The sequence below is a fragment of the Salvelinus fontinalis genome, chromosome 9, assembly GCF_029448725.1.
Source record: "Salvelinus fontinalis isolate EN_2023a chromosome 9, ASM2944872v1, whole genome shotgun sequence".
NCBI lineage: Eukaryota > Metazoa > Chordata > Actinopteri > Salmoniformes > Salmonidae > Salvelinus > Salvelinus fontinalis.
This window is the reverse complement of record NC_074673.1, coordinates 18,583,631-18,610,418: the sequence shown is the minus strand read 5'-3', so window position 1 is coordinate 18,610,418 and position 26,788 is coordinate 18,583,631. Positions and strand designations below refer to the sequence as shown.

Here is a 26,788-nt window from a genome sequence, read left to right as displayed (position 1 = left end):
TGCATTATTACCAACATCGTTCGTGGCCGGTGTTTGCTTGTTTGCAGACTTTTTTTGTATAGCTTTGACAGTGCTACTGATAGTAGTGGTGGCGCTTGGCTTGCACGTGCAAATTCAGAACACACAATCTATAATAGAACTGTGTTATTTGCCGTGTCAAACTAAAAGCTTATTTAACGCGTCAAATAGTGTTATTGTTAAATAGTGTTATTTGTCATATCTTTTTTGCCTCGCAAAGACCCAAACGGTGTTCCATAGTAGGTCGTGAAGCTAATAGCAGTGGTGCTATTACTGTGTAACTCCGGTAGGGCGACATCTGAACAATAGTGCACTTGGTAACGTTAGTATGTACCGGTGCTCAACCAGTCGCGAAAACCAACATCACCCACGAATGACTGCTCGACTTGTTGACTGCTCGATCCACACAGCAGACATTGTGGGCTAGGTTAGGAATGTTGCGTTTTATGTGGCGTCATTACGTCATGTACCTACGCTCTATAGATATGCACGACAGCTTTGACATCGGTTTTTCACATCGGCGTTAAACTAGACATTGGGCCGATATCGATGTTGGCATTTTTTGTTAATATCGGCCAATTCCGATATGTTCACTGATATATTGTGTGTCCCTAATTCCTACCCTCAAATCTGTTTCAGTACATCAATATTTCTGGGTTGTCTTTATTGCACAGCCCTCTTCAGGTCATGCCACAGCATTTCAGGGGCGGCAGGGTAGCCTAGTGGTTAGAGCATTGGGCTAGTAACCGAAAGGTTGCATCACCCAACCTCTCTTAAGCTTGAGGTCATAGACTGCTCCCCTGACATTCTTCTATAAAATGTCTTGATTCACTTGAATTCATTGTTCCTTCAATGATTACAAGGTGTCCAGGCCCTGAGGCAGCAGAGCATCCCCAAACCATGATGCTCCCTCCACCATGCTTCACAGTTGGGATGCGGTTTTGGTGTTGGTGTGCAGTGCCCTTTTTCCTCCACACATAGCGTTGTGGCATTTTCCCAAAAATGTAAAAAAAAATCTCATCTGTCCACAGCACATTTTCCCAGAAGCGTTGTGAAACATCTAGGTGGTCGGTCTTGGGCAAACCTGAGACATGCCGCAATTTTTCTTTTTAGACAGCAGTGGTTTCCTTCATGGTGACCATCCATGAACACCATTGTTGTTCAGTGTTTTTCTGATAGTGGACACATGGACACAGACTTCCATTGTTTGTATAGTTTTCTGGAGGTCTTTTGCTGTTACCCTTTGGTTATTTCTCACCTCTTTCATGATTGCCCTTTTTTCCTCTTGGAGTGATCTTTGCAGGACACCCACTCCTAGGGAGAGTAGCAACAGTCCTGAATCTTCTCCATTTGTAGACAATTTGTCTTACCGTGGAATGATGAACACTAAGGTCTTTAGAAATGCTTTTGTAACCTTTTCCAGCTTCGTGCATGTCTATAATGTGTCTTCTAAGGCTCTGTGAAAGTTGTTGGGATCGAGGCATGGTTCACACTAACCAATCTTTCTGGAGAAGAACAGATTTGTCAGTAACCAGGCTTTGTGTGCCTTTATTTAAAGGGCAGGGCACCTGTGAAACCCACACCTCCAATCTCATCTTAATTGAAACACCTGATCCCAAATAGCTTTTGGGGAAGTTGTTAACACAGAGGTTCACTCACTTTTTCCATCCTGCATTGTGAATAATTACTCAATGTCTTCAATAAAAATGTGAAAAGTACAACTGTTTGTGTGTTATTAGTTTAGTCAGATTGTGTTTGTCTATTATTGTGACTTAGATGAAGATCAGACCACATTTTGAGTAATCAATGCAGAAATCCAGGTAATTCCAAAGGGTTCACAAACTTTCTCTTGCAACTATATGTCAAATCAAATCAAATTTTATTAGTCACATGTGCCGGATAAAACAGTGAAATGCTTACTTATCAGCCCTCCACCAACAATGCAGTTACATTTTTCAAGGCATCCTCTGTTGCCCTCACCACATACGGGTGGACCTCCAGGGCAATGGAAAGCTATGTGACTGACTTCTCACTACACCACAGGAGTGGCAGTTGCGAAGTCCGGTGCTACAGACATGCTCCCTCAGTCACACAGGCACAAATCTGGCGCAGGTACTGCTAGGAGCATTAGAAGAGTGGAAGCTAGAGAGGCCCAATAGCAATAGCCCAATCTCCACAGATAATGCAAAGTAAATGCAGTGATAGAAGCTGGACTGTGGCCACAGATAGCTTGCTTTGCACGTGATCAATTTAGCATCCCAAAGGGGAATCTCAGTGGACCAGATGGACCGCCTCCTTGGGAGGATCAAGAAGGTGGTATCCTTTTTCCACCGCAAGAAATGCTACAGCTACCGACACACAAGCTCATACACAATGTCACACTCTGGACGGTTCTGACCTGGAATATGTGGACAGCTACAAATACCTAGGTGTCTGGCTAGACTGTAAACTCTCCTTCCAGACTCACTTAATCTCCAATCCAAAATCAAATCTAGAATCGGCTTTCTATTTCGCAACAAGGCCTCCTTCACTCACGCCGCCAAACTTACCCTAGTAAAACTGACTATACTACCGATCCCAGACTTCGGCGATGTCATCTACAAAATAGCTTCCAATACTCTACTCAGCAAACTGGATGCAGTCTATCACAGTGCCATCCGTTTTGTTACCAAAGCCCCTTATACCACCCACCACTGCAACCTGTATGCTCTAGTCGGCTGGCCCTCGCTACATATTTGTCGCCAGACCCACTGGCTCCAGGTCATCTATAAGTCTATGCTAGGTAAAGCTCCGCCTTATCTCAGCTCACTGGTCACGATAACAACACCCACCTATAGCACGCGCTCCAGCAGGTATATCTCACTGGTCATCCCCAAAGCCAACACCTCCTTTGGCCTCCTTTCCTTCCAGTTCTCTGCTGCCAGTGACTGGAACGAGTTGCAAAAATCGCTGGAGCTGGAGACTTATATTTCCCTTACTAACTTGAAACATCAGCTAACCGATCGCTGCAGCTGTACATAGTCCATCTGTAAATAGCCCACCCACTCTACCTACCTCATCCCCATATTGTTTTTATTTACTTTTCTGCTCTTTTTGCACACCAGTATCTCTACTTGCAAATCATCATCTGCTCATTTATCACTCCAGTGTTAATATGCTTAATTGTGAATAACTTCGCTACTATGGCCTATTTATTGCCTACCTCACGCCATTTGCACACACTGTATATAGACTTTCTTTTTTTCTATTGTGTTATTGACTACGCTTGTTTATTCCATGTGTAACTCTGTTGTTTGTGTCACACTGCTTTGCTTTTTCTTGGCCAGTTGTAAATGAGAACTTGTTCTCAACTAGCTTACCTGGCTAAATAAAGGTGAAATAAAATTATAATTTTTTCCTCGAAGTGAATATTGAAGTAGTTTAGCTTGTCTGTTCGGCTCGTGTCACTGGGCAGCTCTCGGCAGTGCTTCCTTTTGTAGTCTGTAATGGTTTGCAAGCCCTGCCATATCTGACGAGTGCCAGAGCCGGTGTAGTACGATTCGATCTTAGTCCTGTATTGATGCTTTGCCTGTTTGATGGTTCGTCAGAGGGCATAGCAGGATTTCTTATAAGCTTCCGGGCAGCTCTAGCCTTTAGCTCAGTGTGGATGTTGCCTGTAATCCATGGCTTCTGGTTGGGGTATGTACGTACGGTCACTGTGGGGACGACGTCATCGATGCACTGATTGATGAAGCCAATGACTGTTGTGGTGTACTCATCAATGTCATTGGAGGAATCCAAGAACATATTCCAGTCTTTGCTAGCAAAACAGACCTGTAGCTTAGCATCTGCTTCATCTGACCACTTTTTTTTATTGGCCACTGATGCTTCCTGCTTTAGTTTTTGCTTGTACACAGGAATCAGGAGGATAGAATTATGGTCAGATTTGCCAAATGGAGGGCGATGGAGAGCTTTGTATGCTTCTCTGTTTGTGGAGGAAAGGTGGTCCAGAGTTGTTGTTTTTCTCCCTCTTGTTGCACATTTTTAACATGCTGATAGAAATTTAGTAAAACAGATTTACGTTTCACTTAAAGTCCCCGGCTACTTGGAGCGCAGCCTCTGGGTGAGCGTTTTCTTGTTTGCATATGGCGGAATACAGCTCATTCAATGCTATCTTAGTGCCAGGCTCAGTCTGTGGTGGTATGTAAACATCTACCAAAAATACAGATGAAAACTGTCTAGGTAGATAGTGTGGTCTACAGCTTATCATGAGATACTCTACCTCAGGCGAGCAATAGCTCGAGACTTCCTTAGATATCGTGCACCAGCTGTTATTTCCAAAAATACATAGTCCGCCACCCATTGTCTTACCAGAAGCCGCTGTTCTATCCTGCCGGTACAGCGTATAACCAGCCAGCTGTATGTTGATGGTGTCGTCGTCCAGCCACGACTCCGTGAAGCATAAGATATTACAGTTGTGAATGTCCCGTTGGTAGTTTAATCTTCCGCGTAGGTCATTGATTTTATTCTCCAAAGATTGCACGTTTGCTAGCAGAAGGGAAGGAAGTGGGAGTTTATTAGATCGTCTACGAATTCTCAGAAGGCAGCCCGCCCCCTGGCCTCTTTTTCTCCGCTTCCTCTTCACGTAAACCTCGGGATCTGGGCCTGTTCCCAAGAAATCAGTATATAATTCGCGTCAGACTCGTTAAAGGGAAAAAAAGGATTCTGCCAGTCCGTAGCGAGTTATCGCAGTCCGGATGTCCAGAAGTTATTTTCTTTCACAAGAGACGGTAGCGGCAACATTATGTACAAAATAAGTAAAAATAAATAAGTTAAACAACGTAAATAAACTAACAAAAATCACAATAGGTTGGGGACACGTAAAACGTCAGCCTTCTTCTCCGGCACCATTTTGATTATGTGTTGTGATAATTGCGTTGTTTGCTTTATAACCTGTTGATTCATATGCCTTGCGATCGTGATATATAGGCCTAAAGGCCGAGACAATAAGAAGACAGTGGCACAATAAATTCAACCACACCTTTGTTTTATCACAAAACCGGATTGAAACTTCTGTCAAGTCCACAAAGCATATTGCATGTAGCAGACCTACAGCATGGCCAAGCAAATTAATGTTTCCGGCATTTTCGTACGACTTAACAACTATTGATTTAGAACCACAGCGAGTTACCGCAAGTCACAAAGAAAACAGGAGCTGCCTCCACTATTCCAGGACCATTTCAACATCAAATCACCTCTGCTTAGTCTAATACAGTGACAACTAAAAGATACCAAAAACAATTTAGTCCAATCAACTTAAACTAAATATGTGGCTGTCCATGGTTCTGATTTCTGTGTGTGTGTGCGCGTGTTCGTGCAAGTAGAAAAACATGTTGACGCACCCTAAATGTAGAGAAACGCCAATGCCACCCTTCTCTCTTTCATAATGACGAAATGGTCTATCACTCTGTCAGAGAGTACACACTTATTTTTTGTTGTCCTAGGCTACCTGACTAAAATGCTTGCTCGCTAACCTAACTTCTTCTTTTCATGGGCATCGTTAACCAGTTAACTTCTTCGGGGTAGGGGGCAGCATTTTCACTTTTGGATAAATAGCGTGCCCAATTTCAACTTCCTTCTACTCATCCCCAGAACATAAGATATGCATATTATTAGTAGATTTGGATAGAAAACACTCTGAAGTTTCTAAAACTGTTTGAATCATGTCTGTGAGCATATCAGAACTTATGTAGCAGGCAAAACCCTGAGGACAAACCATTCAGAATCTAAATTTTTTTGAGGTCACTGTCTTTTCAATGAGTGTTCATTGGGACACCAGATTTCTAAGGGACTTGTTTGCAGTTCCTACCGCTTCCACTGGATGTCACCAGTCTTTGGAAATTGGTTGAGGTTATTCCTTTGTGTAATGAAGAAGTACGGCCATCGTAAAGGAGGGTCACTTAAAGTAAATTGTTTGAGAGAGGCACATTACCAAAAAAGTTGTCAGTTTGTTTTCTTTTTGTATTGAACACAGATCATCCTGTCTTCAAATTGATCGATTATTAACGTTTAAAAATACCTAACGTTGTATTACAAAAGTAGTTTGAAATGTTTTGGTAAAGTTTACATGTAACTTTTGATATATTTTGTAGTAACGTTGCGCAAGTTGGAAGCTGTGTTTTTCTGGGTGAAACGCGCCAAATAAATTTACAATTTGGATATATATCGACGGAATTAATCGAACAAAAGGACCATTTGTGATGTTTATGGGACATATTGGAGTGCCAACAAAAGAATTTCGTCAAAGGTAAGGCATGAATTATATTTTTATTTCTGCGTTTTGTGTCGTGCCTGCAGTGTTGAAATATGCTACTCTCTTTGTTTACTGTTGTGCTATCATCAGATAATAGCATCTTATGCTTTCGCCGAAAAGCCTTTTTGAAATCTGACATGTTGGCTGGATTCACAACGAGTGTAGCTTTAATTTGGTATCTTACATGTGGAATTTAATGAAAGTTAGATTTTTATATCATTTATTTGAATATGGCGCTCTGTATTTTCCCTGGCTACTCGTCCCACCTACCCCAGAGAGGTTAAAGTTAGCCTTCTACATCTAGCTACATTTTGAATTTCCATCCTCTCAGTCCAGGGGCACAATGTATGAATTTATGGTTGGATCAGAATCACCATTATAATTATTGGCCGGTACGAAGAATTAAGTAAAACCAGATGTCCAAATCCCTATTTTCATCTATGGCTAATTTAGGGAAGGGACAATTTTAGCTAGCTAGCCACCGGAGGACAACAACACAACAATATGCAACAATTCAAGTTTTTCTATCAATGACGTATGTTCTCAATGGGATTTCATAGGAGTGACGCCAAAATCCAAGCTGGCTTCCCTTTACTTTTTTTTTTTTGGGTGCGCCAGGACCATTCCCAGCTGAGCTCGCACAGTTTAGCTCAACGCTGATTGGCAAATGTGTTTTATACTTTTTTTTTGTCATCAAGGGAGGCCAAATGCTTGCTAGCCTGCTAGCTTCCCTTGTCTTCAATGCTATGGGCAGCTACAATGTCATACTCGTTTGGACCAGACCACATCAATTAGATGGCCTAAACGTAGAGAGAAAGAGGGGTGCTGTTTCGCTCACTCTGATGCTTTCTCCTGTGATACATTCCACCTTTTGCGAATTGAAGGAACATGATGAAACGCAGAGAGACGAAAGATAAATAAAATTACAAATGTTTTATTGGTAAATGTTTTTGGGACACCTGGCTTCCCTTGGCATCCATGAATACATGCCACTGCAAATAGGGCACTGACAACTATCAGTGTAGCTAGCGAGCTGCTAACCTTAGCTAGCTATCTTTCTAACCTTATCTAGCTAGCAACCGTTATCTGTTACTGTTTATTTATTTTTTCACTGCATGCAAAGGATTTGCCAGCTGACTCTATGGCTGGTTCTGGAGCTGGATTTGTCATAAACATTGATTTAGAGAGACCTTTGCCACAGATGGAAACCACTGCCCTATTTTTGACTTCAATTGTTATCTCAAGTTTTGACATCTTCCATCAATTGCGGCCTGTGTGTGAACTGCTGACTGCTCATAATTAGCAGATAGTTGTTTACACATCAACCAGGATCAAGGGGGGGGGGGGGGGGGGGGGGATTTGTGACTTTGTTTGGTAATCAGTGGCTGTATTGGAAAGTGGTTTCACCTCTCCTAGGCAATCATCAATTAGTACAGGGAGGTGTGCTCTCCACCTCTGCTAGGCAATTAGTGTTAGTACTTCAGTCTCCCCTGGTTTCTCAGCGGAAGCTTTATGCAGCAATCGTGTCAGTGACACTTCTGTCACAAAATGAAGATCGTCGCCGAAACAAAGACGGTTCTGCCGAGTTGTTCAAGGAAAGAGAGGAAGGCTCTACACCACTCTCACTTGATTACCTTACCTAGTTATTTCCAGGTCAAATTTTTGCTCTTTTTGCAGCTTTGGCAACTGTGTTTTCTGTACCTGTTCACTCCTCTCCCTATAGGCTTTACAGATGCTCCCCACCCCTTGGCTGCAACCCTTCTAATTTAGTGTGCCCTGCGTGCACAACCCATGTGGCATTCCGGGTCTCAGGCAGTGATGTCAAGAACGCTGAGTTCATCTCAACCTATGCTGCCCTTCAGTCCCTTAACTTCTTGGCCCAGACAGAGACATGGATCACCCCAGAGATCTTTCTTCATCTGACTACGTTTTCTCTCATAGTCCAAGAGCATCTGGTCATCACGGTGGGGGAACAGGTCTACTTATTTCTCATAAGTGGAGATTTTCTCTTCTCTCACCTGTCCATCTCCTCATTTCAATTCCATGTCGTCACTGTCACTTGAACACTCAAGCTTTACATTATTGCAATCTATCGCCCACCAGGTGCCCTTGTAGAGTTACTCAATGAGCTTGACACCTTGATAAGCTAATTTCCTGATGATGGCTCTTGGTACCTCCCAATGTCTGCCTTCTATTAATTTCTTTACAATTCTCTCTTTCCCCTTGCCTCTTGATCTCACCCTTTCCCAATCTCCTCCAACTCACAAGCCGGGCAATACACTTGACCTCATCTTTACTAGAGGCTGCTTGCCTACTAATCTTACTCACTGCAACCCCCCTCCAGGTCTCTGATCACCACTTTGTTTACTTTTCTGTCTCATCTGTCTTTCCTTCAACCACTCAGCCCCTACCCAGATGGTCATGCTTCATTGCGATCTTCCCTCTCTCTCCCACTACTCTCTCCTCTTCTATCCTATCGTCTCTCCCTTTTGCAAAATCCTTCTCCCTCCTCTCTCCTGATTCTGCCTCTTCGACCCTACTCTCCTCCCTTTCCACATCCTATGACTCGCACTGTCCCCTTTCCTCCCGGCTGACTCAACCCCCCCGCTCCTTGGCTGAGTAACTTATTGTGAGCTTACAGAACAGGACTGCGGGCAGCTGAGCGAAAATGGAGGAAAACTAAACTTCCGGAGGACCTATCATCCTTTCCCCTCTCTCCTCTCTACCTTCCTCTGTAACCGCTGCTAAAGCCACTTTATACAACTCTACATTTCAAGCTTCTGCCTCCAACCCTAGGAAACTCTTTCACCCCCCCCCCCCCCTCTCTCTGCGGGAAGACTTTGTCAACCACTTTGAAAAGAAGGTTGATGACATCCGCTACTCATTCATTCCGCCTATTGAGTCAACTGGTCTCACTCACACAGAACTATCCTACGCCTTGACCTCTTTCTCCCCTCTCTCCAGATGACGTCATGTGACTAGTGATGTCTGGCTGCCTGACAACCTGCCCGCTCAACCCCCTCCTCTCTTCTCCAGACCATCCCTGGAGACCTTCCCTCATTCCTCACTTTCCTCACTTCGCTCATCAACTCATCCCTGACCACTAGCTGCATCCCCTCTGACTTCAAAATGGCCCGTGTTGCTCCCCTCCTCAATAAACCAACACTCGACTCATCTGACGTCAAAGACTAGGGACTTGTATCCCTTCTTTTCTTTCCAAAACACTTGACCATACTGTGTATCTGATCAACTTTCTCGTTATCTCTCTCAGAACAATCTTCTTGACCCTAACCAGTCAGGCTTCAAAACGGGTCACTCAACCGAGACTAATCTTCTCTGTGTCACGGAGGCTCTTCACACTGCTAAAGCTGACTCTCTGTTCTCATACTCCTAGATTTATCCGCTGCCTTTGACACTGTTAACCATCAGATCATCCTCTCTACGCTCTCAGGGCTGGGCAACTGCATACTCTTGGATTGGATCCAACCTGTTAAGTCGCTCCTACCAGGTGACGTGGCAAAGATCTGTGTCTGCACCACATAACCTCACTACTGGTGTCCCCCAGGGCTCGGTTCTAGGCCCTTTCCTCTTCTCTCTATACACAGTCACTCGGCCCCATCACATGGTCTCTCCTATCATTGCTATACGGGTGACACTCAACTACTTTTCTCCTTCCCCCTTCTGACACCCAGGTGGCAACACGTATCTCTGCGTGCCTGGCAGATATCTCAACATGGATGTCAGCCCACCATCTCAACCTTGACACGGGAGAGCTGCTCTTCCCCCCGGGAAGGCCTGCCCGCTCAAAGACATCTCCATCACGGTTGACAACTCCACAGTGTCGCCCTCCCAGGGTGCAAAGAACCTTGACATGACCCTGGACAACACCCTGTCATTCTCTGCAAACATCAAAGCAGTGACTCGCTCCTACGGGTTCATGCTCTACAACATCTGTAGAGTACGACCCTACCTCACACAGGAAGCGGCGCAGGTCCTAATCCAGGCATTTGTCCTTTCCCGTCTGGACTACTGCAACTCGCTGTTGGCTGGGCTCTCCACTTGTGCCATCAAACCCCTGCAACTTATCCAGAACACTGCAGCCCACCTGGTTTTTAACCTTCCCAAGTTCTCTCATGTCACCCCGCTCCTCCGCACACTCAACTGGCTTCCAGTCAAAGCTCGCATCCACTACAAGACCATGGTGCTTGCCTACAGACCAGTAAGAGGAACTGCCCCTCCCTACCTTCAGGCTATGCTTAAACCCTACACCCCAACCCAAGCACTCTGCTCTGCCCAGTCCAAGCTCTTCTCTGTCCTGGCACCCCAATGGTGGAAACGGCTTCACCCTGAAGTTAGGACAGCAGAGTCCCTGCTGCACTAACTCTAAGTCGCGCTGGATAAGAGCATCAGATAAATGACTAAAATGTAAAAGAAACACAGGCTGAAAATAATTTGTCATATCACAGGCTCCCGAGTGGCGCAGCGGTCTAAGGACTAACTTACAGTTAGTTCTGCCTGACCCTTTACTGCCGACACGGAGCCCCGCCGATCCATCACGACTGGTCTGCCGATGAAATCGTCCGTGGTGGTTTCAACAGGCTCTTCCGTTGCAACATCGCCGAAGGCCCATCTGCTAGCTGAATCGCAGTGTCTCCAGCTCGCCTAGCATAGTAGCGACTACTGAATAGGCTCCCTGACTCACCTATTGCTACTCATTGGACCCTATAATCACTCGGCTACACATGCCTCTCCCTAATGTCAATATGCCTTGTCTATTGCTGTTTTGGTGAGTGATTATCTTATTTCACTGTAGAGCCCCCAGCCCTGCCCAATATGCCTTAGATAGCCCTTTTGTCCCACCCCCCACACATGCGGTGACCTCACCTGGCTTAACTGGTGCCTCTAGAGACAAAACCTCTCTCATCGTCACTCAATGCCTAGGTTTACCTCCACTGTACTCACATCCTACCATACCCTTGTCTGTACATTATGGCTTTAATCAATTCTTCCACGCCCAGTAATCTGCTCCTTTTACTCTATGTTCCGAACACACTAGACGACCAGTTCTTATAGCCTTTAGCCGTACCCTAATCCTACTCCTCCTCTGTTCCTCTGGTGATGTAGAGGTTAACCCAGGCCTTGCAGCACCCAGCACCACTCCCATTCCCCGGGTGCTCTCATTTGTTGTCTTCTGTAACCGCAAAAGCCTTGGTTTCATGCATGTTAACATCAGAAGCTTCCTCCCTAAGTTTGTTTTGTTCACTGCTTTAGCACACTCCGCCAACCCGGATGTCCTAGCCATGTCTGAATCCTGGCTTAGGAAGGCCACCAAAAATCCAGAAATTTCCAACTACAACATTTTCCGACAAGATAGAACTGTCAAAGGCGGCGGAGTTGCAATCTACTGCAAAGATAGCCTGCAGTTCTGTCATACTATCCAGGTCTGTGCCCAAACAATTTGAGCTTCTACTTTTAAAAATCCACCTTTCCAGAAACAAGTCTCTCACCTTTGCCACTTGTTATAGACCCCCCTCAGCCCCCAGCGGTGCCCTGGACACCATATGTGAATTGATTGCCCCCCATCTATCTTCAGAGTTCGTACTGTTAGGTGACCTAAATTGTGACATGCTTAACACCCGGGCCGTCCTACAATCTAAGCTAGATGCCCTCAATCTCACACAAATCATCAAGGAACCTACCAGGTACAACACTAAAAATGTAACCATGGGCACCCTCTTAGATATCATCCTGACCAACTTGCCCTCTAAATACACCTCTGCCATCTTCAACCAGGATCTCAACGATCACTGCCTCATCACTGTCAAACGCTCCCTAAAACACTTCAGCGAGCAGGCCTTTCTAATCAACCTGGCCCAGGTATCCTGGAAGGATATTGACTATATCCCGTCAGTAGAGGATGCCTGGTTGCTCTTTAACCTGTCTAGCCCCGGGGTGCCGCTAGCGGCACCCCCCCCCCCCCCCCACCCCCACTGAAAAGGCAGAGCCGCGAAATTCAAAAAAAATATATTTTTTTAATATTTAACTTTCACACATTAAAGTCCAATACAGCTAATGAAAGACACAGATCTTGTGAATCCAGCCAACATGTCCGATTTTTTTTATGTTTTACAGGGAAGACACAATATGTAAAGATGTAAATCTATTAGCTAAATACATTAGCATAATCCACCATCTTTTCTTTGTCCACCAACACCAGTAGCTATCACCAATTCGGCTAAACTAAGATATTGATAGCCACTAACCAAGAAAAAAGCTCATCAGATGACAGTGATAACATATTTATGGTATAGGATAGGTTTTGTTAGAAAAATGTGCATATTTCAGGTAGATGTCATAGTTTACAATTGCACCCACCGTCACAAATGGACTAGAATAAATACAATGAGCAACGTGTTTACCTAACTACTAATCATCAAACATTTCGTAAAAATACACAGCATACACTAATCGAAAGACACAGATCCTGTGAATACAGACAATATTTCAGATTTTCTAAGTGTCTTACAGCGAAAACACAATAAATCGTTATATTAGCATAGCACATGTGCAAACATTACACCAGCATTGATTCTAGCCAAAGAGAGCGATAACGTAAACATCGCCAAAATATATAAATTTTTTCACTAACCTTCTCAGAATTCTTCAGATGACACTCCTGTAACATCACATTACAACATACATATACAGTTTGTTCGAAAATGTGCATATTTAGCCACCAAAATCATGGTTAGACAATGAGAAAAGTAGCCCAGCTGGTCAGAAAATGTCCTGCGCCACATTAGACAGTGATCTAGTCGTATACATAAATACTCATAAACGTGACTAAAAAATATAGGGTGGACAGCGATTGATAGACAATTTAATTCTTAATACAATCGCGGATTTACATTTTTTAAATTATCCTTACTTTTCAATACAGTTTGCGCCAAGCGAAGCTACGTCAAAAAAGATGGCGTCCTAAGCCATTAACATTTTTCGACAAACACGATTTATCATAATAAATTGTTCCTACTTTGAGCTGTTCTTCCATCAGAATCTTGGTCAAAGAATCCTTTCTTGGGTCTAATCGTCTTTTGGTCGAAAGCTGTCGTCTTGCCATGTAGAAATGCACATTGCGTTCGGCATGAACTGGAACGGTGCCCAGAGATTACCAGTGTCTCAGAAATAAATGTCCCAAAATCGCACTAAACGGATATAAATTGCTATAAAACGCTTTAAATTAACTACCTTATGATGTTTTTAACTCCTATAACGAGTAGAAACATGACCAGAGAAATATAACTGGCTACACTAATGCTTGGAAAAACAGTAGGTCGGTGTCCTCCGCGCGCCTGACGCACCTAGAAAAGAGTTCCTACCTACACGTGTTTTTGTTTTATAGGGGCTGTGATTTGGCAATCGATACCATTCAAAGCGTCATCACGTAAAGGCATCCAGGGGAAGACGTAAGCAGTGTCCGTATACTCATAGCAATAACAGTGGCCTTAAAACTGACTCCAGAACAGGGGCCAAAATGTGTGAAATCTGACTCCATGTCAGGGAAATTGCTGTAGAATGAGTTCTGTTCCACTCAGAGACAAAATTTCAACGGCTATAGAAACTATAGACTGTTTTCTATCCAATAATAATAATAATATGCATATTGTACGATCAATAATTTTGTAGGAAGCCGTTTCAAAAATTACACGATTTCCATAAATAGTGATAACAGCACCCCCTAGCCTTAACAGGTTAAAAGTGCTTTCCTCACCATCTTCATTAAATAAGCATGCCCCATTCAAAAAATGTAGAACTAAGAACAGATATAGCCCTTCTTTCACCCCAGACTTGACTGCCCTTGACCAGCACAAAAACATTCTGTGGTGTTCTGCATTAGCATCGAATAGCCCCTGCGATATGCAACTTTTCAGGGAAGTCAGGAACCAACATACACAGTCAGTTAGGAAAGCTAAGGCTAGCTTTTTCAAACAGATATTTGCATCCTGTAGCACTAATTCCAAAAAGCTTTGGGACACTGTAAAGTCCATGGAGAACAAGAGCACCTCCCCCTAGCTGCCTACTGCACTGAGGCTAGGAAACAATGTCACCACCGATAAATCTACGATAATGGAGAATTTCAATAAGCATTTTTCACCTCCCCCCAGCTTTCCACCCGGCCACCCCTACCCCGGCCAACAGCTCTGCCCCCCTGCAGCAACTTGCCCAAGCCCCCCCCCCCCCCGCTTCTCCTTCACCAAAATCCAGACAGCTGATGTTTTGAAAGAGCTGTAAAATCTGGATTCCTACAAATCAACTGGGCTAGACAATCTGGGCCCTCCCTTTCTGGAATTATCCGCCGAAATTGTTGCAACCCCTATTACTAGCCTGTTCAACCTCTTTTTTATATCGTCTGAGATCCCCAAAGATTGGAAAGCTGCCACGGTCAGCCCCCTCTTCAAAGGGGGAGACACTCAAGAGCCAAACACTTTATAGACCTATATCCATCCTGCCATGCCTTTCTAAAAACTTTGAAAGCCCAGATCACCGACCATTTCGAATCCCAGTGCAGTCTATCACAGTGCCATCCGTTTTGTCACCAAAGCCCCTTATACCACCCACCACTGCGACCTGTATGCTCTAGTCGGCTGGCCCTCGCTACATATTCGTCGCGAGACCCACTGGCTCAAGGTCATCTATAAGTCTATGCTAGGTAAAGCTCCGCCTTATCTCAGCTCACTGGTCACGATAACAACACCCACCCGTAGCACACGCCCCAGCAGGTATATCTCACTGGTCGTCCCCAAAGCCAACACCTCCTTCAGCAGCCTTTTCTTCCAGTTCTCTGCTGCCAATGACTGGAACGAATTGCAAAAATCGCTGAAGCTGGAGACTTATATTTCCCTCACTAACTTTAAACATCAGCTATCTGAGCAGCTAGCCGATCGCTGCAGCTGTACATATAGCCCATCTGGAAATAGCCCACCCAATCTACCTACCTCATCCCCATACTGTTTTTATTTACTTTTTTTGCTCTTTTTGCACACCTGTATCTCTACTTGCACATCATCATCTGCTCATTTATCACTCCAGTGTTAATCTGCTAAATTGTAATTCTTTGCTACTATGGCCTATGTATTGCCTACCTCCTCATGCCTTTTGCACACACTGTATATAGACTTTCTTTTTTTCTACTGTGTCATTGACTTGTGTATTGTTTATTCCATGTTATTCCATGTGTAACTCTGTTGTTGTATGTGTCACACTGCTTTGCTTTATCTTGGCCATGTCGCAGTTGTAAATGAGAACTTGTTCTCAACTAGCCTACCTGGTTAAATAAAGATGAAATTAAATCAATAAAAAAATATAAAAAATAAACTCTCCTTCCAGACTCACATTAAGCATCTCCAATCCAAAATTAAATCTAGAATCGGCTTCTTATTTCGCAACAAAGCCTGCTTCACTCATGCTGCCAAACATTCCCTCGTAAAACTGACTATGCTACCGATCCTTAACTTCGGCAATGTCATTTACAAAATATCCTCCAACACTCTACTCAGCAAATTCGATGTAGTCTATCACTGTGCCAACCGTTTTGTCACCAAAGCGCCATTTACTACCCACCGCTGCGACCTGTATGCTCTCGTTGGCTGGCCCTTGCTACATATTCGTCTCCAAACCCACTGGCTCCAGGTCATCTATAAGTCTTTGCTAGGTAAGGCCCCGCTTTCTCACCTCACTGGTCACCATAGCATAACTCACCCGTAGCACGTGCTCCAGCAGGTATATTTCACTGGTCATCCCCAAAGCCAACTCCTACTTTGGCCGCCTTCACTTCCAGTTCTCTGCTGCCAATGACTGGAACGAATTGCAATAATCACTGAAGCTGGAGACATCTCCCTCTCTAACTTTAAGCATCAGCTGTCAGAGCAGCTTACCGATCACTGTACCTGTACACAGCCAATCTGTAAATAGCACACCCATCTACCTCATCCCCATGTTGTTATTTATCTTCTTGCTCTTTTGCACCCCAGTATCTCTACTTGCCCATCATCATCTGCACATCTATCACTCCAGTGCTAAATTGCAATTATTTCGCCTCTATGGCCTATTTATTGCCTTACCTCCCTACTCTTCTACATTTGCAAACACTGTACATAGATCTTTCTATTGTTTTATCGACTGTAGGTTGTTTATGTGTAACCCTGTGTTGTTTTTGTCGCACTGCTTTGCTTTATCTTGGCCAGGTCACAGTTGTAAATGAGAACTTGTTCTCAACTGGCCTACCTGGTTAAATAAAGGTTAAATAAAAAATAATTAGGGAATAGGCTTGGATGGTATCCAGATTGTCATACTTTCATACCAAGCCACTTCCTCAATTTGTGGACTCTAATATTAGGGACTTATATATGTTTCCCTTTTACCTCAAGGGCACTACAGACTTTTTAAATAAATTAGAGACTTGTTCAGTGGACTCAAATGACTTGTTGTGTACTATGGATGTCTCTAGCCTTTATAGAAATATTCCTTATCAAGAGGATTTATGCAATGAAACATTATTTGAATCAAAGAACATAACTGGATCCTGCCACTGACTTACTGTTGAGCTTGACTAATGACATATTGACTAAGAATTATTTAAGACCTTAAGGAAAGAACTGCTATGGGAGTGCCAGTTGTGGCCAATTATGCAAATGTATTTCTGGGGAAATTTGGGTTAGACTTCGTTTACAATAATAATCCTTATTCTAAGTTTATCAAAGTGTTTATGAGATATATATATATTTTCTTTTTCATTTGGTTAGGTGATGATCTTGAATTGGAGGAATTCTTTACATTCATGAATTCCAGGATACCGTGTATTGAATGTATGTTAGTATCCGATAAAGAACATGTTTTGGTTAAGAAAGATGGCACTGGCTTGCACACTGAGGTGTATAGAAAAGAAACTGATAGAAATACCTTCATTTCAGCAGTTATCATACATCTTCATTAAAAAATGGTTTACCATATAGCCAACTCCTTCGCATTAGGTGCATTTGTGACTCTGATTTATCATTTGATGTACATGCCAAAGGTTTATGTGAACAATACAAAATAAGAGGGTATAAAGAATAATTATTGGACAATTGCCTTAAGAGAGTAAGACAAAGTGAGCGGAATGCATATTGCAACCACGTCAAAGGAATCCCCTTCCACCTACAGTCCTATTTCAAGGTTGATCAAGGAAGTGAGTAATAGACATTGCCACATATTACACAGTGACCCCAGCTTTGGTCATGCATTGGTCATGCGTTTTACACTGCTGCTACTCGCTGTCTATTATCTATGCATAGTCACTTTACAAATTACCTCGACTAACCTGTACCCCCGCACATTGACTCGGTACCGCTCCCCACTATATAGCCTCGTTATTGTTATGTAATTTTCTTGTTACTTATTTATTTATTTTTTACTTTTGTTTATTTAGTAAATATTTTCTTAACTCTATTTCTTGAACTGCATTATTGGTTAAGGGCTTGTAAGAAAGTATTTCATGGTAAGGTCTATTACACCTGTTGTGTTCGGTGCATGTGACAATAAAATTTGATTTGATTTGAGATAGGGATAAATTACTTGTCCAAAGAGAGACATTGGATAGACTGCTTGGCCACTCTTGCCCCAGCAGGCCTTAATGAGGAATGTTATTTTTCTTGTTTTTTTGTGTTAGGTTATAAATAGGCTGAACATTTAGGTAATGACATCATTTATTTGTATTGAGTCTGTCTTTATTTGATTCTCATGTTTCCCCCACAGCTCCCTCTGCTGGGATCTCTTGATTGGGCCAATACTGACTGTGAATTTGAAATTATGCCCACCTGTGTGGTATTGTTGTTGTGACATTGATTGCCATTGCCTTGCACACTGAAGGCCTCATACCCCAAACGTTTGTGCGGCAATAAAAATAAAATATATATTTTTTTTTTACCGGTGCTTTCCTATTTCCATTCATCATACCGGCCTTGTGCCATACCGGGATATTTGGTAGTACCGGCACTGAACACAAGGGGCGCTATTTTCAAACCCCACTGAACCTCTGTAATCTCATAGAATGCTAACGAGCGCATTGCAAACATTTTTATAGTCTCTGACCTAAAGTATTTGCAGGAAAAATGCTACTCACAGTTTGCTACACGCACAAAACAAATATTAGCCACTCCGATATTGCTCAATATAATATTTATATATTTCTTAATTCCATTATTTTACTTTTAGATTTGTGTGTAAGGTTGTGAACTGTTAGATACTACTGCACTGTTGGAGCTAGGAACACAAGCATTTCGCTACACCCGTAATAATATTTGCTAAATGTGTACGTAACCAGTCAAATTTAAATTGATTCAGACAGCAAGGCGTTTGATTTGCTGTTAACAAGCAAATCTTGATTTTGGAAGAAGCTAACCACTTAGCTAGATAGCTAACTAGCTGATAAATTAGCAAACCAAATGCACAACTGCAGAGCATTTAGCATATTTCAGACAGTAAACTTAATTAAAAACTATTATCTAGCTTGCGAACATTTATTTGTGAATACCATACTGTAACTAGATCACCTGGCACATGCTCCACAAAAGTGAGTGATTATACAAGGCTCCGGTCTCGCATCATTGTGTGCTTGTCAACAAACACCATATGATTTGGATTTATGGCAAGCTTCATAATTAACATTTATGTTACAGGTGAAATGAAAAACACATCTTTATCTCCCTATGTATTGCACAAGTTGACTGCAGGTATTTACTTTAAAAGTAGCTACAAATATAAACATGTATTAAAACAAATTCTAACAATTGTTTCAATGGCATTGGTAAAACCATCCCCTGGCTATTTCCAAATACCCCGGTATACAGTATACCGCCCAAGCCTAATAGGAAAAGACACTGCATTCACACTGATTTGCACAAAGTAGGCAGTTCTGATTTGTCACTTCAAGCCCAAATATATCATACTTTGACTAAAACGATGACTTAAATCATTGTGCAACATCATGGGTAAGTGATTTGCACTAACGTGTATTTCTATCCTTACTGTAATGATATAAAGGTAAAACCATCACATCCTTAACTGTGCAAGAGATGGCATGGATGACATCACTGTCACTTTCTAAAGGGTTTCACTGTTGTGATCATCTGCTGTTAAGATAGAATTCAGGAAAAAGTGGATCACTAACCAGGTCTCCATGTGAGCAAAGTACTTGGACAAAAATAAATCACCGGCCTGATGGAAACAGCACATTTTTTGGCAACCCCTCCAAATGTCGACCAAACAAAATACACCTGACAAGGGGGATATTCCTGTGTCTGCTCAATTAATTATGCTTGAAATGGTGTTGGAAATGCCTCCATGCGCAAACACTGATTAGAATAACCATCATATCAAAGTAAACTCTGAGTCATGTGATGACATGTTCTGTGGTCCTCCCACCACAACATGGGAAAACATGCAGCGCACCAGGCCACAGCTGAAATAAATCCTAATGAAACCCCACAGGGTGGTGAAAGTGCACAGTGATGAGCTCGATGCTCCTCTACAACATATTGAGGGTCTTATTTTGGTGACGTTATGATCGACGCCTGACCGCCGACAAACAAAAACAATCTCGCTTTTTTGTCCATAATAATCTCATGTAGGTAGCTATCCAATTTGTAAGTCGCTCTGGATAAGAGCGTCTGCTAAATGACTTAAATGTAAATGTAAATGTCTAGCCCGCAATGCGTCCGCGACACGCTGTCGAGACCAGGGTGGGCGCACTGCCACACAGCGCAACATTTCCCCTGACAAAACCATCAGCAGAGCCGAAAATGCGATGGAAACCCACCTAACCTGCATTTTATTTAAAAAAATTAAATATGGATTTTTGATAGACATACAGAATAGCGGGAACCGGGTTACTGAGATTTACTACGATTTAAAGCCAAAACCCACTCCCTAGGATAAATAACTTAGAGAAGCCAGTAAATTATAATACATTATTTCTAGGAATGAACAGCACCACGTGAAATGGAACTGTTATATTAAATGATACATCTGGATTCTCTATTGTCTTCTCTGCTCTGGTATCTTCATGATCAATCATCAACGTTTAGGGTGGGTACAGACGGCGCATCTCAGTATGGAGCGCAGTTCACAATGCTAGTATCTCATCAGCTGGTAACTTTTTGTCTTGTGACCGGTACATTTGCTGCTGCATAGCCTATGCTACATTACTGTTAGGACTAATATATCTGAATTCACATCTAATTTACACATCTTCATTTGTGTTTCTGCAGTCACCTTGTTTTTTTGCAGCCTATCACTCGAATATCGCTGCTTTAAATCACTGCTCACGCGAGCACTATGTGTTTCTCTATAAATTCCATTAAAATTGCATCCAAAATAGATAATCCTGTTCAAGATGTCCTAGTCTACCTCTTTCAGGTAATACATTCAATGCAGTGTTAGCCTTATATTTAGCGAATGAATGATGGGTTAATATGCTTCTAATTTAAAGCCTCTGTCTTAAAGGGAAAATCCACTCAAACTATCTTTTGGTACTTTTTTATTAGGCCACTGTTGATACAATCCCAAAATATTTTGCATGTCAGCAGTTAAGTTTATTAAAGATATTGGACTTTTATGAAGCAGAATGTCACCAGCTACATAATCATGGTAATGCAAAAATATTCTAACCTGTTTGTCCCCTGTGCCTGCCCCCAGGTGAAGCGTACCTACTCCCAGGGGACGTACCGTGCGGGGGCCATGCGGCAGGTCAGCCTGGTGGGGGCCGTGGACGAGGAGGTGGGAGACTACTTCCCCGAGTTCATCAACATGCTGGAGGAATCTCCCTTCCTAGAGGTTGGTTTAGAGTGTATGTCTGAGAGAGTGTTTGTAATTTCATCAGCACTGTGCTATTCTACTTTTGTTTATTTGCACATAAAATAAACTGAAATAACATAAATAAATATATACCAGTAAATGTGTGTGTGTGTGTGTGTGTGTGTGTGTGTGTGTGTGTGTGGTCCCAGCGTACCCTGCCCTGGGGCACGTTCTCCAGCCTGCGCCTGCGGAGCCCCACAGAGAGTGACGACGGACCCATCATGTGGGTCAGACCAGGGGAACAGATGATCCCTGTGGCTGACATTCCAAAGTCCCCCTTCAAGAGAAAGAGGTACATTGCTTGGTTTTGTTTGGCATGGTTTGTCCACCATTGTGAAAAGATTGCTGTAGGTCTAAGTTTGCTAGGGACAAGAACCAAGTCATTGCAGCAAGCCACCAACATGACATAAGACATTCAATTTAATGAAGCAGTCTGTGGTATCCTCATGCCACATCCTATGGCATTTAGTTTTCACTTTAAAAATGCATTTACATTTCCCTCTGTTCCAGGTCGACCAATGAGATCAAGAACCTGCAGTACCTGCCGCGGGCCAGCGAGCCCAGGGAGATGCTATTTGAGGACCGGACCAGAGCCCACGCCGACCACATCGGACAGGGCTTCGAGAGACAGACCACCGCCGCCGTGGGGGTGCTCAAGGCCGTGCGCTGCGGAGAGGGGTGGGTACACATCTGGTCTCTAGCCCTGACCTAGTGTGTGTATACACACACACAACCCCCTTCCGTGTCTGTACACACCGGAGTTCCTCTTTATGACAGTCTCTCCCTCTCCATTGTCTCTCTCTGTAGTGATGCTCCTGCCAGGGTAACCAAAGACGTGGTGTGTTTCCACGCTGGAGATTTCCCAGAGGTGGTCCAGAGGCTCCAGCTAGACCTGTACGAACCACCCCTCTCACAGGTACGTCTGAGATCAATGGATTCTACATGGATCCTTAGAACAGATTATTAACCAATGATTGTGTGTGAATGGTGGCTTTAACTAACAAAATATTTTCCTCTACTGCCCTTTCCTCTCCCTCCTCCCATTCTACTCTCCTCCCTCCTATTCTCCTCTCCCTCCCATTCTCCTCTCCTCCCACTCTCCCCCTCTGTAGTGTGTGCAGTGGATAGATGATGCCAAGCTGAACCAGCTGAGAAGAGAGGGCATCCGCTACGCCCGTATCCAGCTCTACCACGATGACATCTACTTCATCCCCAGGGGAGTGGTGCACCAGTTCAAGACTGTGTCTGCTGTCTGCAGCCTGGCCTGGCACATCCGCCTCAGACAATACCACCTGGACCAAGAGAGGGAGGAGGAGAGCTGTACTTCTACAAGGGCAAAAAGTCAAGTCATAGAAGAGGAGGAAGAAACAGAGGAGAGTGAGGAGGAGTGGGGGAAAGAGGAGGACACTCCTACACAGCCACGGACGCAGGTGAAGACTGAGGAAAAGGAAGAGGGAGGGGAACGGACACCCGTACAGGAGCCGCCACTAGTTTGCAAGGAGGAAGACGACACAGAGGAAGAGAAGGGAGGGGAGAGAGGAGGCTGTACACCTACACTGACATCACCTTTGGTCAAGGAGGAGAGAGTGGAAGGAAACCCACTCACAGAGACACTACTGGAAGTCAAGGAGAGAAAGGAGGTTGATGAGCATCACAAGATAGACGAGATGGAGAGAAAAGGAGCAAGAGATGTCAGCACATCCACACAGATGGCACCACAAGTGCAGATGGAGGGAGAGAGAGATGGAGAAGATATGGAACTCTCAAATGCATCACAGCAGGCTGGGATAAAGAGAGAGGAGGAAGAAAGACACCACAGGACACCTCCACAAGTACAGAAAGAAAGAGAGAGGGGAAAGGATGGTAGCACAGCCACACAAACACCACCAGTCAAGAAAGGGAAGGGGAAAGATTTGGAGAAAGATGGAAAAGAGAGGGAGAAAGAGGAGAGGGTGAAAGATAAGGAGAAAGTGGAGAGGATGAAAGAGAAGGAGAAAGTAGAGAGGGTGAAAGATAAAGAGAAGGAGCGGGAGAAAGATAAGAAAGAGAGGGTTAAAGATAAGGACAGAGAAAGGGAGAGAGGGAAAGATGGAGAGAAGGTGAAGGGGAAAGATGAGAGTGTGATGGAAAGCACCACACAAACACAGACGTCTCCACCCATTAGGAAAAAGGAGGATGAGGAGAGGAAACACACACATCCATCCCAACACGCCCAGAGGGAGGAGAAGGGAATGAGGGAGGCAGACACAGCCTCAAAGACACAACCTCAAATCAAAAAGGAACGAGACAGGGACAGAGGTGGTAGTAGTACACAGACACAGTCTCACACACGGCTAGAGAGAGAGGAGGGCAGAGAGAGCAGCACACATGGACAGAAACCCTCACATGGAAAGAAGGAGAGAAATGGGTACAGGGAGGGGAAAGAGGGTAACCCATCCATACACACTTCACACACCAAGCCAGGGAGAGAGGAGGAAGGAAAGGCTGTCATTTCTAGAAACACACCGTCTCATGTGAAGAAGGAGGGCAAGAGGGATAGAGGGGTCAACCATAAGGAGGAAAGGAAGAAACCGCCCCCTGCCCCTAGCTGCCCCCCCTCGGACCACAAACCCCCACGGACGCTTGTAACCTTTGACCTCTTTAAGCCTATGGAGGCATTTCAAGCCCCGCCCCTCTCCCTGGCAGACAAGTCTCACCACCACAGCGACTGTCGAGGTGCTCTCTCCAAGTCCGAGAGCCGGACGCTAGCACCCTCTAAAGGACCAAAAGTAAAGGACACAACACAGACCAAACCTGCAGTTCCTTTCCAGGACACACGGCCGCAGCACTCCCTAAAACACCCCATGAAACCACACACCACACACGCACAGCAGAAAGCCTTTTTATTATGAATGTGTAGTTTTCTCTCTTACTTAGTCTGCTCCCAGATCTGTTGCTGCTTCAGCCATACTATCATTGTCATGCCATAGTACATATACAGAGGAGTTGAATTGGCTAAAGCACATACAGATCTGGGACCTAACCCTGTTTGAAAACTTTGAAAATCCTTTCCTTTCCTCCATTCCTTGAAGTAATCACTGATCTAACACAGTTGGGTAAGTAAACGCAAATGTTCCACCACGTAGCTCATACCAATAGTCATGTCAGCATCAGATCTGAGGAAGGATGCATTTCATAGCATCCGAAGAGGGCTAAAGTAAGAATTTACGCTAAGTAGCTCACTTTACGTTTGTTAGTGAATGTACGTAGTAGGTTCTTTATATGAAAACCGTTGTGACCTGTGCACTACTTAGCTACACTATTCTCTTAAAGCACCTACTCTAGGTACTATACGACTCAGTCCCAAAACAGCCCCTTGGTTCCTTTGTCTTCTCCTAGCCTTTCCTACTTTGAAGTTTGCAGACCTGACAGGACCAGATTGTTGTACTTTGGCAGTATGGTTCCCCATCTAGACAGGATTCAAATCCCCAATCCCTTAGTCTACACTAGACTATACAGAAGTGGGTAGTAGGGGATAGGCGTGTATTTTAAATAGAGAACTAGCCTGCCTGTATGCTATGGGGAGCTTCTACCACGTTCCTTATACCTATCCAGGCACTTCAGTTCTGCCAACACCGAAGGGCTCAGAGCTAGGGGTTGTTTTAGGACCAGGCTTACATGTATGATTCAATACAGGGCTGTAAATTATATGTACCGAATCTGTACAGTATGGATGTACTAGTACTGATGTGAGAAAATGTATACAGAAATGCATATATTTTTTGTAAGACAAGTTTTATTTTCCATAGAACTTATTTATCATTTTATGTATTTTTTTGTTCAGATGTATGTGAGAAACTCTTGTAAATACCTTTTATTTCCTAAAATTAAGACTTGGTAGTGTGATTTATACTTTGACCAGAACCTCTCAATAAAAGGTTCCTAATATTACAATGGCCTCTTATTCATTGTGCGCATTCTCATCTGACTAAGTTGAAAACTGAATTGACCCCAGCTCTGATCACACACACTCACTGAATCCACCAATCATCAAAATAGTGTAGTTTTTAATGCACATGTCTGTTAAAGGGCAATTCCACCACTTTTCAACCTCATTTTCATTATCTCCAGCGTCAACATATGCAAAAACGGTGCATTTCTATGTTTTGTTGAAAAAAAAAAAAGTAAAAAAGTAATGAGTTTTTTGGTGACTTGGGTAGCAAGAAAATACACTCGCTTGGGCTAAAAACTCGATCCTACCCTGTGTTGTCACAGAATAATTTCCCCCCTTATCTTTTTAACCACATATCATAGAAACGTGCTGTTTTCACATATGTAGACACTGGTTTGGTGCTGGAGATTATGAATATGCGGTTGAAAAGTGGCAGAATTGCCCTTTAACCTTGTACAACCAACCGGAAATCTTGCGAGCTTATATTCTGTTTCGCTATGCTGATGGCTCCACAGTAAAAAGTCTAGTAAAAAGAAAGTTAGACGCACAAATATCATACCCCTGCAAAATGCTAACCTTATTGTAATGGTGAGAGGTTAGCATGCCTTGAAGGTATAATATTTGTGCGTCTAACTTTCATCATTATTCACGATTGATTCAGGACTGTCTGTAACAACCAAACAAACAAAACAAACAGCAAATGCATCCAACAAGTTTCTAGAGTCACAAGCGTGATGTAATCATTGCGTGCTAGGAATATGGGACCACCCAATATGAAAATTCTCTCTAGTTAAAGTGGACAGTCTGCACTTTAATCTCGTAGTCATTGTATCATTTAAAATCCAAAGTGCAGGAGTACAGAGCCAAAACAACAACAATTGTGTTACTGTCCCGAAACTTTTGGAGCTCACTGTACATTTAAAGTGAAACTCCTAACACATACCATGGGCCCAACAGACAAAGCCATGGCCGGGAACATCCAAGATCCCCTTCAGTGTCTGCAGATCTGATGGAACCTGATAGGTGTAAGGCTGCCGACAATGGGATTTTGTGTCTGAGAATTTCGGATGCTTTTTCAATGGGAGTCATCTGTTCCCCGATGAATGACAAAAGACGGTGATTCTCTGACAAAAAAGGCACAAATGGTCCGTCTTTTGGCAGACAAACTTGTGCGAAAATAGTTGACTTGAGTTGATCTACATCATACTAAATCATACTAAATGATCTAAATCATACGATTTCATCTATGTTCAGGAGTATGAGTTTGGCCGTAGCCCGTTACAGATAGAATATAAAGGAATGTTCTAAGAAGTGTTGTCAAACCAGGCACACCCCAGCCGGTGTTTCTCAATCCATTCCTGTGGGACTCTAAAGGGATGCACAGTTTGGTTTGAACCCAGCATTAGCCTTATTCAGCTAATATGGCTTGATGATTCCTTGCTTAGTCGAATCAGGTGTGTTAGTGCTGGACTAAAACAAAATAACATGCACCCTCCTGGGTGTGCCACAGGAATATATTGAGAAACTCTGCTATAACAAACACAACAAAGTATCACAGAAGACAACATGGTGTTAATATGGTTATAGATCCCTTTCTAACCCTGATTCCCTGGTTGCCAGTAACAGTAGGAATCATTCCACCAATTTGGTGCCTT

General features: G+C 43.4%; 1 protein-coding gene across 2 annotated transcripts in view; it reads left to right on the top strand.

The window, feature by feature from the left end:
* LOC129862204 (lysine-specific demethylase RSBN1L-like) overlaps window positions 1-25,135 on the top strand; it is a 35,180-nt gene extending 10,045 nt beyond the window's left edge. For both annotated transcript variants that reach the window (XM_055933628.1, XM_055933626.1), the window contains 5 exons: window positions 21,044-21,181; window positions 21,352-21,494; window positions 21,713-21,880; window positions 22,010-22,118; window positions 22,315-25,135. In XM_055933628.1, the coding sequence (XP_055789603.1) occupies window positions 21,044-21,181; window positions 21,352-21,494; window positions 21,713-21,880; window positions 22,010-22,118; window positions 22,315-24,093 (2,337 nt within the window). In that variant the 3' untranslated portion in view covers window positions 24,094-25,135. The remainder of the gene's footprint in view (window positions 1-21,043; window positions 21,182-21,351; window positions 21,495-21,712; window positions 21,881-22,009; window positions 22,119-22,314) is intronic.
* Window positions 25,136-26,788: the final 1,653 nt, after the last annotated feature.